Source organism: Macrotis lagotis, chromosome 4, assembly GCF_037893015.1.
Source record: "Macrotis lagotis isolate mMagLag1 chromosome 4, bilby.v1.9.chrom.fasta, whole genome shotgun sequence".
Taxonomy (NCBI): domain Eukaryota; kingdom Metazoa; phylum Chordata; class Mammalia; order Peramelemorphia; family Peramelidae; genus Macrotis; species Macrotis lagotis.
In genome coordinates this window covers 95,834,387-95,851,389 of record NC_133661.1, presented here as the reverse complement: position 1 = coordinate 95,851,389, position 17,003 = coordinate 95,834,387, and the positions used below count along the sequence as shown (strand labels likewise).

The 17,003-nt window shown below is 34.2% G+C and overlaps 1 protein-coding gene across 1 annotated transcript in view; it reads left to right on the top strand.

Annotated features, from left to right (window-relative positions):
- KCNK18 (potassium two pore domain channel subfamily K member 18) overlaps window positions 1–7,972 on the top strand; it is a 65,171-nt gene extending 57,199 nt beyond the window's left edge. Inside the window, 1 exon segment of the mRNA XM_074236201.1 lies at window positions 7,164–7,972. Coding sequence (XP_074092302.1) covers window positions 7,164–7,972 — 809 coding nt within the window.
- Window positions 7,973–17,003: the final 9,031 nt, after the last annotated feature.

The window sequence follows — 17,003 nt, the reverse complement described above, 5'->3', positions numbered from 1 at the left end:
AGACCCAAGCCCCTGCGGTCTAGCCCCACAGCTGATCAAGCAGGTCTGGCTCTCGAGCCCTCAGGCACTCAGGCATCCAATCCAGGCCCTTATCAGGCTGATCCTTGGCTGATCCACCCTCTGTACCTGGACTCACCCTCAGCTGTGGAAGACAAACCCTGAGGTAGATGTTCTTTCTCCTGGCTTTTCTTTCTGGGTTTTGTGGGTTGGATTTCTGTTAAGACGTTTTTTTCATATCATAGATGAGGAAAGTTCAGGAGACTTTAGAACTGTGCCTGTCTTCTCTTCACCATCTTGACCCAAAGTCCTTGCATGTTCTTTTCAACTAAAATTGTATTTTCTTTTTCCAGTTACATGTAATGATAATGTTTCAACATTCATTTTTTGCAAGTTTATGAGTTCCAAATTTTCCTACCACCCTCCCTTTCCTCCCCCCTTGTACAGTGAGGTAAACAGCATGGAAAAATTTGTACACGTACATTTATATTTAACATATTTACATATTAGTCATTGAGTGAAAGAGAAATTAGAAATAAGGAGAAAGGAAAAAATAATGAGAAAGAGTGGTAGTTAATGTATACAATGTTCTCTTGGTTCTGCTCACTTCACTCATCAGTTCATGAAAGTCTTTCCATGCTTCTCTAAATTCTGACTATGATTTCTTACAGAACAATAATATTCCATAGCATTCATATACCATAGATTGTTCAACCATTCCCTGGTAGATGGGCAAGACCTCAATATACAATTCTTTACCGCTACATAAGAGCTGTTATAAATATTTCTGAACAGGTGAGACCTTTCCTGTTTGTGATTTCTCTGGGATATACCTATTATTGGTAGTGCTGAATCAAAGGGTAATGATCATCTTTATTGGTCTTTGGGCATAATTTCAGATTGTTCTCCAGAATGACTTATTCTGTCCATAATTCCACCAACAATGTAATAATGTCCCAACATCCTCTCCAACATTGATCATTTTCTTTTTTGTTATCTTAGCCAATCTGATAGGTGTGAGGTTGTGGTACCTCATAGTTGCTTTAATTTGCATTTCTCTTATCAATAATAATTTGGAGCATTTTTTCATATGAGCATAAATAGTTTTAATTTCTTCATCTAAAAACTATGTTCATATTCTTTGACCATTAATCAACTGGTGAATGCCTTGCAATATTAAAATTTGATTCAGTTTTCTATTTATATTACAAATGACTCCTTTATCAGAAACACTGTGAAAATTGTCAAATTTCTGAATTCCTTCTAATCTCAGCTGCAAAACCTTTAATTTGAAATGGTTAAAATCATCTATTTCACAATTTATAATGTTTTCTATTTCTTGCTTGATCATCAAGTTCTTCCCTCTTCACAGATAGAATATTTTTTGTTCTCTTGAGTGATTTATGATATCACTCTTTATGTCTAAATCCTGTATCCATTTTGACTTCATTCTGGTATAGGATGACACTACATTTTCTTTTTTTCTTTCTTTTTTTTTGCAAGGCAAACAGGGTTAAGTGGCTTGCCCAAGGCCACACAGCTAGGTAATTATTAAGTGTCTGAGACAGGATTTGAACCCAGGTACTCCTGACTCCAGGGCCAGTGCTTTATCTACTGCCCCACCTAGCTGCCCCTACATTTTCTTAAAAGGTAACATAGGCAATAAAGTAATATCATTACTAAACATATATGCACCAAGTGGCATAGCATTCAAATTCTTAGAAGAGAAATTAAACAAATTACAAGGAGACCTAGACAGGAAAACTATAATACTGGGGGGAATCTCAACCTCCCTGTCTTAGAATTAGATACATTTAACCACCAAATAAACCAAAAGGAAGTTTCTTAGCTAAATAGAAGTTTAGAAAAGTTATATATGAGAAACCTCTAGAGAAAATTGAATGGGAATAGACCTTCTTCTTTGTGGTATAGGGCACCTACCCAAAAAGTACATGTATTAGGGCATAATCAAATGCAGAAAGGTGAAATATTAAATGCATCCTTTTCAGATCATGATACAATAAAAATTACATGTAATCAAAGGTCATGAAAAGAGAAACTAAAAATTACCTAATTTAAAGAATAAGTGATCACAAATCATAGAAATAATCAACAATTTCATCCAAGACAATGACAATGATAAAAACATCATACAAAACTAATTGGATGTAGTCAAAGCAGTTATTAGGAGAAATTTTATATATTTAAATGAATAAAAGAGAGAAAGAGAAAATCAATGAATTTGGACATTCAACTAAAACACTAGATAAAGAATGAATTTTAAATCCCCAATTAAATACCAAATTAGAAATTCTGTAAATCAAAGGAGAAATGAATAAAATTCTGTGTGAAAAACCCATTGAACTGATAAATAAAATTTAGTTGGTTTTATGGAAAATATAAAGAAATAGATAAACTTTTGGTTAATTTGATTTAAAAAATGGAAGAAGGAAACCAAATCACTAGTATCAAAAGTAAAAAAGGCAAATTTACCACCAATGAGGAGGAAATTAAAGTAATAACAATTCAGAGCTATTTGCCCAACCATATACAAACAAATTTGAGAATAAGTGAAATGGATGATTTACAAAATATTAACCCAGATGAACGGAAAAGGAAATAAAATACTTAAGTAACTAAATTTCAGAAAAAGAAATTAAAGAAATTGTGAATAAACTCCATAAGAAAAAATATCTATGGGGGCAGCTAGGTGGCGTAGTGGATAAAGCACCGGCCTTGGAGTCAGGAGTACCTGGGTTCAAATCCTGTCTCAGACACTTAATAATTACCTAGCTGTGTGGCCTTGGGCAAGCCACTTAACCCCGTTTGCCTTGCAAAAACCTTAAAAAAAAATCTCCATGACCAATTGGATTTACAAGTGAATTCTATGAAACATTCGATTTGAAACATTCAAATATCAATTTCAAATCTATATAAACTATTTTTAAAAATAGGGGAAGAAGGAATTCTGTCAAATTTCTTTTATGACTTAGGTGCTTATTTACCTGAATCAGGAAGAGTCAAAACAGATAAAGAAAATTATAGACCAATCTCCCTAATGAATATTGATTCAAAAATTTTAAATAAAATTCTAGCAAAGAGATTACAACAAACTATTACTAGGATAAAAATACCATGATCAGGTAGGATTTATATCAGGTAAGTGGGGATGAATCCATATTAGGGGAAAAATTATCATAATTGAACATATCAACAAAATTAGCAAATCAAATGTTTATCTCTATAGATGATGAAAAATGCCAAATTCAGCACCCATTCCAATTTAAAATGCTTTTACGAATAGGAATAAATGGAGTTTTCCTTAAAATGATAAGCAGTATCTATTTAATACTATCAGCAAACATTATAGGTAATGGGGATAATCTGGCAGCATTTCCAGTAAAATTAGGGGTGAATCAAGGATACCAATTATCACCACTACTATTCAGTCTTGGATTAGAAATGTTAGCTTTAGAAATTAGAGAAGGAAAAGAAATTAAAAGAATTAGAATAGGCAATGAGGAAACAAAATTTTCACTCTTTGCAGAAGATATGATAGTATACTTAAAGAACCCTAGAAAATCAACTTGAAAAACTACTTGTGATTTGCTAAAAACAATAACCAACTTGAGCAAAGTAGCAGGATATAAAATAACTCCACGTAAATTATTAGTATTTTTATCTATGACCAATAAAGTCCAAGAGCAAGAGAAAGAAAAAGAAATTCCATTTAAAATAACTGCAGCTTGGGGTGGCTAGGTGGCACAGTGGATAGAGCACTAGCCCTGGAGTCAGGAGGACCTGAGTTCAAATCTGACCTCAGATACTTAACAATTACCTAGCCGTGTGGCCTTGGGCAAGCCACTTAACCCCATTTGCCTTTCAAAATCCTAAAAAAAATGTTGTTTTGGGGCGGCTAGGTGGTGCAGTGGATAAAGCACCGGCCCTGGAGTCAGGAGTACCTGGGTTCAAATCCGGTCTCAGACACCTAGCTGTGTGGCCTTGGGAAAGCCACTTAACCCCATTGCCTTGCAAAAAAACCCCAAAAAAACCAAAAATGTAAAAAATAAAAGAAATAAAATAACTGTAGCTGTAGATAACATAAAATACTTGGAAATTTACCTCTTAAGACAAACCTAGAAACTGTAAACTTGAAAACAATTACAAAATATTTTTCACACCAAAAAAAATCAGATCTAAACAATTGGAAAAATGTCAATTGCTCATTGGGCTGAGTTAATATAATAAAAGTGACAATTCTATTTAAATTATTCAGTTTCATCCCAATCAAATCACCAAAAGACTATTTTACTGAACTAGAAAAATAGTAACAATTCATTTGGAGCAACAGTCAAGAATATCAAGGGAATTGATGAAAAAAATGTGAAGGAAGGTTTACCAGAGCTTTACCAGAGTGAAAATTGTATTGTATAGGGACAGTCATCAAAAATGTCTGGTTCTGGATAAGAAATAGAGTAATGGATCAATGGATTAGATTGGGTATAAAACAAAAGTAGTAAATAAAAATAGTAATCTACTGTGTGATAAACCCAAAGGTACTTGTTTCTGAGATAAGAACTCAATATTTGCCAAAACTACCAGGAAAATTGGAAAACAGTGTGGTAAAAACTAGGCATACCCTATACTAAAATAAGGTTGAAATGGGTACAGGATTTAGACCTAAGGGGCAATAGCATAGACCAATTAAGAGATCAAGACATAATTTGTTGAATCCATGGAAAGGGGAGAAATTTATGATCAAACAAGAAATTGAGAATATTAGAAATTACAAAATGGATGATTTTGAATGTGTATATATATATATATATATATATGTATGTATGTATGTATGTATGTATGTATATAAAGTTGTTTGGACAAATAAAACCAAAGCAGCCAGGGTTAAAAGGAATTCAGAAAACTTAGGAAACAATTTTCACAACTAGTGTTTCTGATAATGCACTCATTTCTAAAATATGTAGGGAAGTAAATCAAATTTATAAAATTATAAGTCATTCCCCAATTAATAAATAGTCAAAAGATATGAACAGGAAGTTTTCAGATGAAGAAATTAGTTATTTATTTCATATGAAAAATGTTTCAAATCATTATTGATAAGAGAAATGTAAATTAAAACAACTATGAAGTACCACCTCAGACCTATCAGATTGACTTATGACAAAAAAGAAAAATGATCAATATTGGAGAGGATGTAGGAAAATTGAGACACTAATATACTGTTGGTGAAGTTGTGAACTGTATCAGTCATTCTGGAGAACAATCTAGAACTGTGCCCAAAGAACAATAAAGCTGATCATACCCTTTGATCTAGTAATATTAATACTAGTTCTATATCCCAAGGAGATGATAGAAAATGTGCAAAATATTTATAGCAACACTTTTTTTGTAATGTCAAAGAACTGGAAATTAAGGGGATGCCCATCAATTTGTGGAATGACTGAACAAGTTATATTAATGAATGGTATGGAGTATTATTGTTCTGTTAGAAATCTTGAACAGTTGGACTTTAAAGAAATATGGAGAGACTTGCAGGAACTGTTGCTGAGTGAAGTGAGCAGAACCAAGAGAAAATTGTCTACATTAACTAAAAAACTGTGAGATAATCAACTATGATGGATGAAACTCCTCTCAGCAGTTCAGTGATCAAGGATAATTCTGACAGACCTGTTAAGGAAAATGCCATCTACATCCAGAGGAAAAACTAGAGCCCAATTGTGGCGCAAAGCATGCTATCTTTATTTTTTCAAAACTTCTTTTATCATTTTCCTTTCTTTCTCATGTTCCCACCCCTCCTTAGTTCTAATTATTCTCACAACATAACTAATATGTAAATCTGTTAAATATAATTGTACATGTACAACTTTTCCCAGACCGTTTGTTGCCATGAGGAGGGGGAAGGGACTGTGGTAGAAAAATGTGGAACTGATAAATTTGCAAATGGATGAATGTTGAAAACTATATTTGCATATAATTAGAAAAATTAAATCATAATTAAAAATGAAACTATCCTTGATATATCAGCCAAAGACCATGCTGGAGGGAGGGACAGAGTCTGGTCCAGTGTGGAAGATCTTAAGTTTCTTATATTATTAAGTCAGTCTAGTACTGATTTCTTCTTCTATCTGCCCAGAACAGCCTGCTCTGGCTTCTCCCTGCCTTAGGCTCTAAAATAGCTACTGTTGAGGTGAACTGTAATCATCCAGACAACATGCTCATTGCCTGGGAAATTCCAAGCTTGCAGATCTGAGCAAACCTGTTAAAAAGCAGCATGGATATTTTTGTAGTGGCAAAAAATTGAAAATTGAGGGGGATGCCCATCAACTGGGGAAATGGTTGAACAAGTTCTGGTATATGAATGTTATGGAGGAACATTAGGTACAAAACAAAGAGTAGTAAATAACCATAGTGATCTACTGTTTGATAAACCCAAAGACACTAGTTTGTGGGATAAGAAATCAATATTTGATGGAAACTACTGGGAAAACTAGAAACCATGAATGACTAGACTTTAGAAAAGCCTGGAAAGACCTGCATGAACTGATGCTGAATGAATTGAGCAGAACTAGGAGAACATTGTGAGATGATCAGCTATGGTGGACACAACTCCTAGCTGTTCAGTGATCAGGGAAAATCCTGAGAAACCTATATAGAAAATGACATCCCCATCTAAAGAAAGAACTTATAGAGTCTGCATGCAGAGCAAAGCATACTATATTCACTTTTTAAAGCTTTTATGTTTTTTTTCTTTTTCATGGTTTCCCCCCCTCCCTTAATTGTGATTCCCCTTTCACAACAGTACCAATAAGGAAATACGTTAAACACGATTGTACATGAAAAACTTTATCAGATTGTTTACTGTCATGGGGGGGGAGAAGGTAGTAGAAAAAATGTGGAACTCAAAAGCTTGCAGAAAGGATAAATACTGAAAACTATCTGTGCATGTAAGTGGGAAAAAACAAAATGAAATTAAAAAGTAACATGCATGTCCCTGGAAGTAGCATTAATGCATGCCACCACATCTTCAAAAATTTTATAACTCATATCTTCAAGGTAGTTGTGTTTTATGGGGTGAGGGAGAGGGGGGCATGTAAAGGATTCTCTTAGAATTCTTGTAAGATAAGTCTTCATTTTACTTCTCTTTTTAGGTTACGACGAAATGTATCCTGTAACAAAACTTGGAAAATTTGCATGTATGCTGTATGCTCTCTTTGGGATACCTTTAAAGCTCTTGGTTTTGACAGCTGTTGGTGATGCCCTAGCATCCATCCTCTGTAAGGTTTACAATAATTACAAAAATATCCATAATCCTCAGTTCTCACTATCACACAAAGGAAGGTTTAATGATAGAAACACAAACTCTGATCTTGTCAATCAGGTCTTGTTTCATGTTGAGGCAAAAAAACCAAGTCATAACTTCAGCATGCAAAAAGACAATAAAACAATTGATGAAATCCTGACAGAACAACACCAGAATGTGGAACTGTTCAAAAACTCTGTGGAGATTGAACCCAAATACATGTTACCTGGTCTTCCTCGAAGAGAAAGGAGCTATTCAAGTCCTGACCTGTGGTGGAGAAGATCAACACACCATTTGCACAGTAGCTTAAGGGATATAGGAAAAGTAATTGAAAACTTTGATATTCCCATTTCACTAATTGCCATCACTGTGGTTGCCTACATCTCCTTTGGAGCAGCAATTCTACCATTTTTGGAAACTCAAATGGACTTTGGGACTGCATTTTATTTTTGTTTTGTAACATTTACCACAATTGGGTTTGGGGATATTTGGTTGGACCATGAACCTATGCTTCTCTTTTGCTCCATTTATATTATCATTGGCATGGAAATTATCATTGTTGTTATCAAAATGCTGAAGTTCAGATTATTACATGCTTACCAAACCATCATAACACTTTTCACAAAATGGGAAGTTTACGAGCCAGTGGAAAAGTGAACGTGATGCTGGGGTTCATTTGCATAAATCTATAAGGAATTTTGTATTCATTAAATCCCAGAACTGGAAGGGACTTTTATAAATTATTGTTTTCATTGCTTTCAAATTGCTCTAGGACATAATGTTCCATGCTTCACAAACCATCATAATGTTTGTCACAGAATGGGAAGTTCATTAGCCAGTGGAAAAGGGAAGGTGATGCTGATTCATTTGCATAAATCTACAAGGAATTGGGTATTCATTAAATCCCAGAATTGGAAAGGAATTTAGAAACTTATCTACTTACCTTCCTGCCTAATGGTGTAATAATTCATAGAACTTCAAGAAGTGATTATAACCTTTGTTTGAAAATTTTCTGTAATGAGGGGTTAACTGCCTCCCCAGGGAGTCAGTCCATTCTATTTCAGAGCATTTTTATCATGAGAAAGTCCATATGACATCTATATCCAAACAGAATAAGTCTTATCTAAATGTTCTTCAATATTATAGTCAGTGATACTTGAAGTCAATGATACTGTCTTCCCCAAGTTTTGTGATTTTCAATTAAGCCCCACCCCCCCAGTAATTATTTAATTATTCATCAGAGTGTCTGTTTGCAAAGTCCTTAATCCTGTAAGACTGGCACCCAGAATTGAATATGCCAGCTTGCATTTTTTTTTTGCTTGGATCTATGTTGATGCAATGAGATTGTAGATTGACATATACCATAAACAGGTGGCATGTCCTAAACCAATATTTATTTGTGTCTTTGTGCATTTCAGAGGCAAAACCACATGGTATGGTGGTGAGAACACTCAAATTGGAGTCATAATATTTGGGTTCAAATCCCAACTCTATGACTCTTTCTTTCTATATAGCCTTGGACAAGCCATTTCTCCTTCATGGTCAGTTTCCCTATGTGTGAAATGAGAGAGTTGGACTAAATGTTCTCTAATGTCAGTTCCAAGTATAAATCCATGATCTTATAACTATATCCTGAGTATTGGATATATTTATAATTATGGAAGCTAAACTCTACTCTCTTCATTCTCCAATATTTAGTTGGTTTCCTCTTTTTAGGCTCTGGATAGAGAGTACTCAGATGAAATTACCTTCATCCTTTTGCTCTTGTTGTGGGAAAATATTTTCCTTTTTAATTCCCTAGGAATATATATATATATATATATATATATATATATATATATATATATACTTTAAAATTCATTTAAGTAATTTTATATCTTTCTCAAAAAAACAGAATCAGTTAGGGAAATTTCTTCTCTTGAATGACATACATAAATGTTTATAATAAACCTGGCACCATCCTATCATTTACACATTTCCACTAATTTAACTGGGCAGAGTTATTTTTCAAATTAATGCAACAGGATTTCACACAAGCCAATAGTCATAATATATATATATATATATAGATAGATAGATAGATAGATATAGATATAGATATGTATTATAATACTGATAGGTTTCAACATTAAGGACAAATACTATGCTTGAATGAAAATCAAGATAAAGTTTTTGTGGTTTTTTACAATCAAACTTTTGAAAACATCTCATGGTTTGTTTTTCAGAAGGATGAGGAGAAGTTGTAACTTTTTAAAGATACATTTCTTATATTATGAGATTATTATAATGTTATGCATATAATGCTTCATAAGGTACCATGCTCCAAAGAGCTCCAAGTATGTAATCACCAATCTCAAAAATGTAACATAGGAATCTGGGGCAAGATTTTCTGTTCTAACAGGTTTGGTCTTAGATTGCAAAACATTTCCTGCTTGCCCCGAAATGCCATTTTGAAGATATCGATTTTTTTCCTCTTAGTTTCTTGCTGCATTCTACTTTCACTCATTTTCTTTGTTATTAAATATGCATTATCAGGGAGTGGCTAACTTGCCCTTGTCTTTTGGGGTACTGAGTCCTGAGGAAATCCTATTATGAGTGAACTTTGTTACTATAAGGGAGAAGAAAAACCCTATGAACAACATCCATGGTTCTGGACAAATTAGTCAGTGTCTGGGTAAATACTGATTTTTGTTCTGCCTTTTAAGTAAAAAAACACCTATTATTTTAATACTCAATATACTGAAAAGATCAGTGATTTCATAGATATGATTTTCCCTCCAACAATGAGGTTTGCCATCTTTGTTCAGTTTAATAGATAGCCTTGAAGAGTTGCTGCAATCAAAAAAGTTAGTATATCAATGATGAATCACTCAAAATTTAGCTAAACTAGTCCTTGGACACAGAGTCATAACTTGTAATCATGGTCCTCAGGGCAGATTCACATGAGCAGCATCATGGCAAATCTAGTCAACACAATTTTATCCATGATATTTACTAGAAAGAGTTCATGGAAGCTAAAATACTGAGAAATTGGGAGACCACTGGGTTCAAAGAGAACAAGGATTGAGGTGAAGACTGTAAGTCAAGTCATGAATATACTGAGAAAAGAAAATGCTCTGAATGGATCCTAAATGGATCACTCTGCAGCCTCTTTTTCTCACTTGCTAATCCATTGTTAATATGAGTAAGCAAAGCAAAGCAACTTAATTTGCTTCTATGACTAGTAAGGCAGAAGAAGTGCTAAGACATAAAAATGATGGTGGAATGGTGATATATTACCAGTGACAACTCAGGTGTGCATCTGAATGTTGACTTGAGAGCCAGATCGAAGAGATATCCCATGAACACTTAGATGTCATGAAAGCACCAACACTTAATGGCATGAAAACTATATCTTGACTTTATTGTTGAATATCCAGACTTTTATAACAAAACTTATCTTGGAAATGACAAGTCAAATGAAACCCAGCTGCACAGCTTCCCTGGTTAAATTTATGATATTTATCCTTGAAATCTGTAGATTTATTAGAAAACTTCCCACATACACACCTAGTTCCATAGATGCTTTACGGTTCATTGGTGAGTCAACCAAACTGTTAATGAGCATGAATACATATTTATCCTTGGTTACTTTATTTCCAGGGACATCTGTATCCTCACTCCTACAGAAGCTGGCCCTCAACAGTGGTGTATATGACTTCTCATTTTACACTTGATCTTAGCCAAAAGGTTGAGAAATGATGTGACTTATTTTATACTGATTTGGAGACTAGTTTAAAGATGTAGTTGCTTATGCCAATAGAGGATATGGAGAGAGAGAGAGAGAGAGAGAGAGAGAGAGAGAGAGAGAGAGAGATCTGCTTTCTCTCTCACATACTTTCCATATTCCTTCAATTCTATATCTCCTTGCCAACATACACCCTGAATTACCTCCTCCTTCAAACCATTTTTACAATGGTATATGATACCTTATCTGCCTTAACTTATTATTGACTGTATAACAATGAGAATGGGTTGCCAAGGGAAACTGTTGAGGTTATCTTCCCTGGAGATCTTTAAAGCTAAGAGACATTCCCTCTTATAATGAATAACATTATTTAAATTAGGAATACATAACCTTTTTGTGTGTCATGGTCCACTTTGAACATATAGAAACAGACTTTTCAAATATTTTTTTAAGAAACAAGTTCATGGGGACAGCTAGGTGGCACAGTGGATAGAAGCATTGGCCCTAGAGTCAAAAGTACCTGAGTTCAAATCAGGCTTCAGACACCTAATAATTACCTAGCTGGGTGGCTCTAGGCAAGTCACTTAACACCATTGCCTTGCAAAAACCAAAACAAAATAAAAACCCAAGCTCATGGATCATAGTTTAAGAAACTTGGATTTAAATTGATACCTGCTTTGATTTGATGAATTCTAGAAGTCCTATATCTTCAGGGAGTTTAGCATTTTAAGTCAAATAGTTTTCCTAATCATTTTCATACACATACTTGAACCATTTCCAGGTTAATAGGACCTGTCAGTCTTCTTCTTAAAGAACCCATGGTCACCTATTTACAGTAGTGTCAGTCCAGTAATGGACTCTATATTTTTGCTGTTTGAGGAGCAATCTAGCAAAGTTCAGAAAGAATTATAACAGGGGCAATGCATTTTATTCATTAGAATAATTCTCAAGGTCTATCTTGTGCATTATACAGAAGCTGTGCTCCAAGAATATGGAGGGTATGTAGGGAGTATGCATACTAATGAAATTACACATCCTTGAAGTATTAAGGATTTTATCTTTGTACTCTAAATTCCTATAACAGTTCCTTGCACATAATAGAGGCATAATAAATGCTTTTTGAATGAATGAATCTCCCATTATTCATGGCACAGTTGCAGTTTTCTGTTTCTGTGCCCTAGTACCTTACTGATGAACACATCTTTAAGATTTTTTTTAAATAATGGAAAAGAAGCAAATACAGAATTAGATCAGGATGCTCTCATCAACTCTAAACCTGAAGTAGAAGTATGTGTGTGTGTGTGTATTTATATGAATATATAAAAATCCATATGTATATATGACTATTTCTCTCTCTCTACATATATGTGTGTATATATATATATATATATATATATATATATATATATATATATATATATATATGCTAGGGGAGCATAAAGCTGGTCACCATGGTGGGGGGAAAGATATTAGAAAAGAATCTTATCTTTTCTAAATATTGTTGGCTAAAGTGTAAAATTTTTGTTCAGTACAAAAAAGGCACTAGCTTTCCTGGCCACTATCCTTTAAAAAATGCAAGGAAATCCCTTTGCTTACATTCACCATATACATATATGGTATATAAGAAGTATAACTCCTTCCCACTGAATGTTAGTTACATAAAAGATCATTACAAATGGTAAAGGACAAGTAAACCTATTTAAGCAAACAAAAGATCAGAGGAAATTAAATTAGAATATAGCAGAAAATACACAGATTAAATGAGTTTTCTCCCTCTGGGAAACAGATGTATCAATTCAACCAATAAAGATTTTCAACTCTCATTTAAACAGAAAGCCCCTGAAATCTTTAGGGAGGTAAAGTGGAAATCAGGGAGATGTTAAGGAGCTGGTTTCCCTAACTTGTCTTCAAGAGTGGTTTTTCATTGCTCCTCCCTGGTATAGGTCCTAAAGACAATCTGAAGTCATGCACATTTCTCTCTTGAAGACGAAATTTAAAATGTCTTCTCTTTCCAAAGTGTCTTATGCCTCTTGCAGGCATAGTGCTGCATCAGCATTCTCTGCACCAAAATTAGACTAGTCTTATGTGAAATTTTTAGCTTAAAACTTAGGTTATAATACTCTTTACAAATATGGTAAGAAATTAATATTTCCCTGCACAATGTTTTATCATTTATCTCTTTTCATTCAAAGTAACAAATATTTAGAACTGGAAGAGACCTTAAAAGTTATCTAATCAAAATCCCCTGTTTTGTAGGAGGAAACTGAGGCCCAGAGAAAGTGGCTTGCTTATGGTCACATAAGTAGTAAATGATATAGTAAGAACTTGAACCCAAGCCTTCTTAATTTCAATTTCAAAATACTTTCTCCTGCCTTTAAGATTCACTGAACTCCTACAAGGCACAAGTCTCTACCTTAACTTACAATTGTATAGAGAAAACTTCAGAATAGAAACCAACAAAAGACAAAATGACCTATGCCAAATACTTCATAAGGACTCAGGATCAATAATAGTGGTACTATAATAACAGTAATCTCTGGGCATCTGTATCCTCATCTCCTAAATGAATGGGTTAGTCCAAATGAGCTCAAAGTTTCATCTATCCATTACAACAATATTGTAATTTTTGAAAAGAAATAACTAATATTAGAATAATTGAAGTCCCACCTTCATGCATTCTGGTTATAGATCTTCCAGAAACATCACTTCATAACCTGGTGATCTAGGTAACTCCCAGAGAATATAAGTTTTAATGAAATGTGCCATTCTGCTCAAGGAGAGGAATTTCCTCACTGGGAGCTACTTATGCCAATCCAATCATGGGTCTAATTTTTTAAAAAAGAAAGTAGTCTCTTTTTAGTGAACCTCATGTGGAATACTCTGTCTGCTTAAGCTGTTCCCTATAACTGTCCTCAGGATTGGGGATTTAGCTGAGGGAATGTCACATTAAGCTTTACAGGTTGTTCCCAACCATCTTTGGAGACAGGCAGCATAAGAATTATGACTTCTATTAGACTTTTAAGAATTTACTATGACCTGGGAAAGGAGTGGGAGCCTACACCAGAAATTTCTTCCTCATCTTAGTGTACAAGTATGTACAAACAGGCTACAAACAGTGAAAAATGCAAAAAACATAAAAAAGGTATTTGCATTCAGGTTGGTAAAAGTTTCCTGTAGAATGCAGAACCAGAAGAAAATCAGGCAGAGATGAAAATTCAGAGCATTGCAAATATGGAAGAGAAATGCTTAGAGCTGAGAGACGAATTCTCTTGTTTATGAAACAGGAGGTCTGCCTTGGTGAGTGGAAGAGGAGATGGCAGGGTATATGTTATAAGAAGACTAGAAAGGCAGGGTGATGTGGTCATGGGGACTGTTTATGAAAGGTTTTGAATGCCAAAGAAAGAATTTTGTTTTTTATCTTGGAGGAGATAGAGATTCACTAGAATTTATTAGATAGAGAGGTGATAATTATCTTTCTGATGCTTTGGACAGTCTAGTGAAGCCTATGGACTCCTCAGAAAATATTTTTAAATGCCTAAAACAAATGAAACCAAACCAATTTTATTATCAAAATAGTTATCCAAAATTTTTTTAAAAGCAATTTCATAGACCTCAGATTAAGAATCCATGCTCTAAGTCCTTGGACTTGTGTAAGTACTTCACTCTCCCTGTGTCTCATTTTCCTTATCGGTGAGATGAGAACAAAGGTCTCATGCTGAAATTTCATCACAGCATAGAGCTGACTCTAAGAGGTTTTCAGAAGCTATGCCAATAGAGCACAAATTCTAACAGATTCCATCATATTGGAACAACTTTTATTATGGCCTATTCTGTTTCCTGAGGAATAGCCTCACCACCAGTAGGCTAACCACTTGGGGATTAAACATTTTTAGCCATGGTGACCCATGAAATGGATAGCTAGGTGGTGTAGTAGATAGAGCATTAGGCCTGGAGTCAAGAAGACCTGAGTTCAAATATAGTCTCAGACACATACTAGCTATGTGGCCCTGGGCAAGTCACTTAATCCTATTTGTAGCAGTTTCCTCATCTGTAAAATGAGCTGGACAAGGAAATGCCAAGCCATTCTTGTATCTTTACCAAGAAAATTCCAAATGGAATCATAATCAGATACAACTGAAATAACTGAATGGGAAGAACCCATGCAACCAAGAATTTTTTTAAATGAATAGACCTCAATTCTATGCAGTCCCCCTCTTTTTCAATGCAAAGAGGGCTAAGAATTACACAGTTGGAAGATGATCAAGCTTGAGTTTGTGAGCTCCTTAAATAATGGTTAAGTAGTAGAGATATTGCATTATATTGATCTTCATATTTTTGCCATACTTAAAATAAAAAAGTGGGAAGGTGCAGTTAAAATGAAGAATGGCAGAGAAAAGAGTTGATGGAGGAGGTTTTCTTAAAAACTACTGAATAAAACAACTACAAGAGATATTATTACACAAGACATTTGAACATAATGAATTATGAAACAAATGACTGGTAAAAAGATCTGCAATAATATGTTTGTGACCAACACCAGTTGCCAAGAACAATATTGTAGAAAAATTAAGAGAAACAATTTGATAACATCCTCTAAATCAAATCAACAGGTGTTCTTGACTTTAGTGCAAAGATGAGAAAAACCAAGGATGTGAAAAATATACAGGAAAATATGGTTCAGAAGAAAGAGATAAGAGAAGACAAAAAGAGCAGATAGTACAGAAGCTCCATATCTCTGTATTATGAACACGTTATTTAAAAAAAAATTACAAGGTGTTAGATATGGCAAACACCAAGTAAAGAATAAAAATGCATTTTAACAGACAGGAAAACACAAACCAGCTATCTGCACCCAGTGAGACCATCAACTTGTCAGACTAAGATTAGAATTTATGCAAACAAAAAGAATGGCTATAAGAAAAAATATATGTATATAATTAAGATCATTTACTTTTGAGTTATTTGGAAAAATTATTGAAAATTTTAAAATGGGAACTGAACAACAGAAATAACAATACTATAACAATTTCATTCAGAAGTTAAACCAATGCTAAATTAATTGCTATAATGAGATCAAAAGAAGCCCAGAAACACCTTTGTAACAAATAGTTGACTTCCTTGGAAAATGGAGAAATGTGGCAACCAAAGGAAACATCAGCTTAGACTATCACTCATCTGTAAAAGGATGATAGACAATTATGAGCATTACCATATCATAAAACAGAGAGAAGCAATGGAGGGTGAAACTATCCTAAAGAGAGCTTGGCATAATATCAAATTAAGAATGGCACCCCATGGTTATTGAAGGATGAAAACAAAGAAGAATACAAATAGAGAAAAAATGAAAATGATTTACAAAATCTACTACACAGACTGTTTTCTCCATCAAGGATGATGGACCCACCACTTGGACCCTAACTTTACAATCTCTCAGGTGCTTATAAGAGGCAGTAAAAATAATAATAAAGAGAACTATGATATGAAAAGTAATAAGATAGTGAAGATATGTGAATGAGGTGATACAATTGTGGATGTAAATAGATTTATTTTTTTGGCAAGGCAATGGGGTTAAGTGGCTTGCCCAAGGCCACACACCTAGGTAATTATTAAATATCTGAGACCAGATTTGAACTCAGGTACTCCTGACTCCAGGGCCGGTATTCTATCCAATGAGCTACCTAGCTGTCCCTAAATAGAGTTGATTAGATTTCAGCAAGTATCTGAATAGAGATCCTATAGAAACAGTCTGACAGTGGAGCATATCTGAGAGAAACAATATGGATGGATAATTAACTAATCTCAGAAAAAGTGGAGAGTCAAAGAACACTTTAAAAGGCATCACTTTGAAGAGGATTCTGGAAGGATGGCAGAACAGGAAATTTTGGACTTCCCAAATTTCTCCCATAAATAAGATAAAAAATATTGCCTCAAAGTGAACTTTGAATGGCAGAAATAATTAAA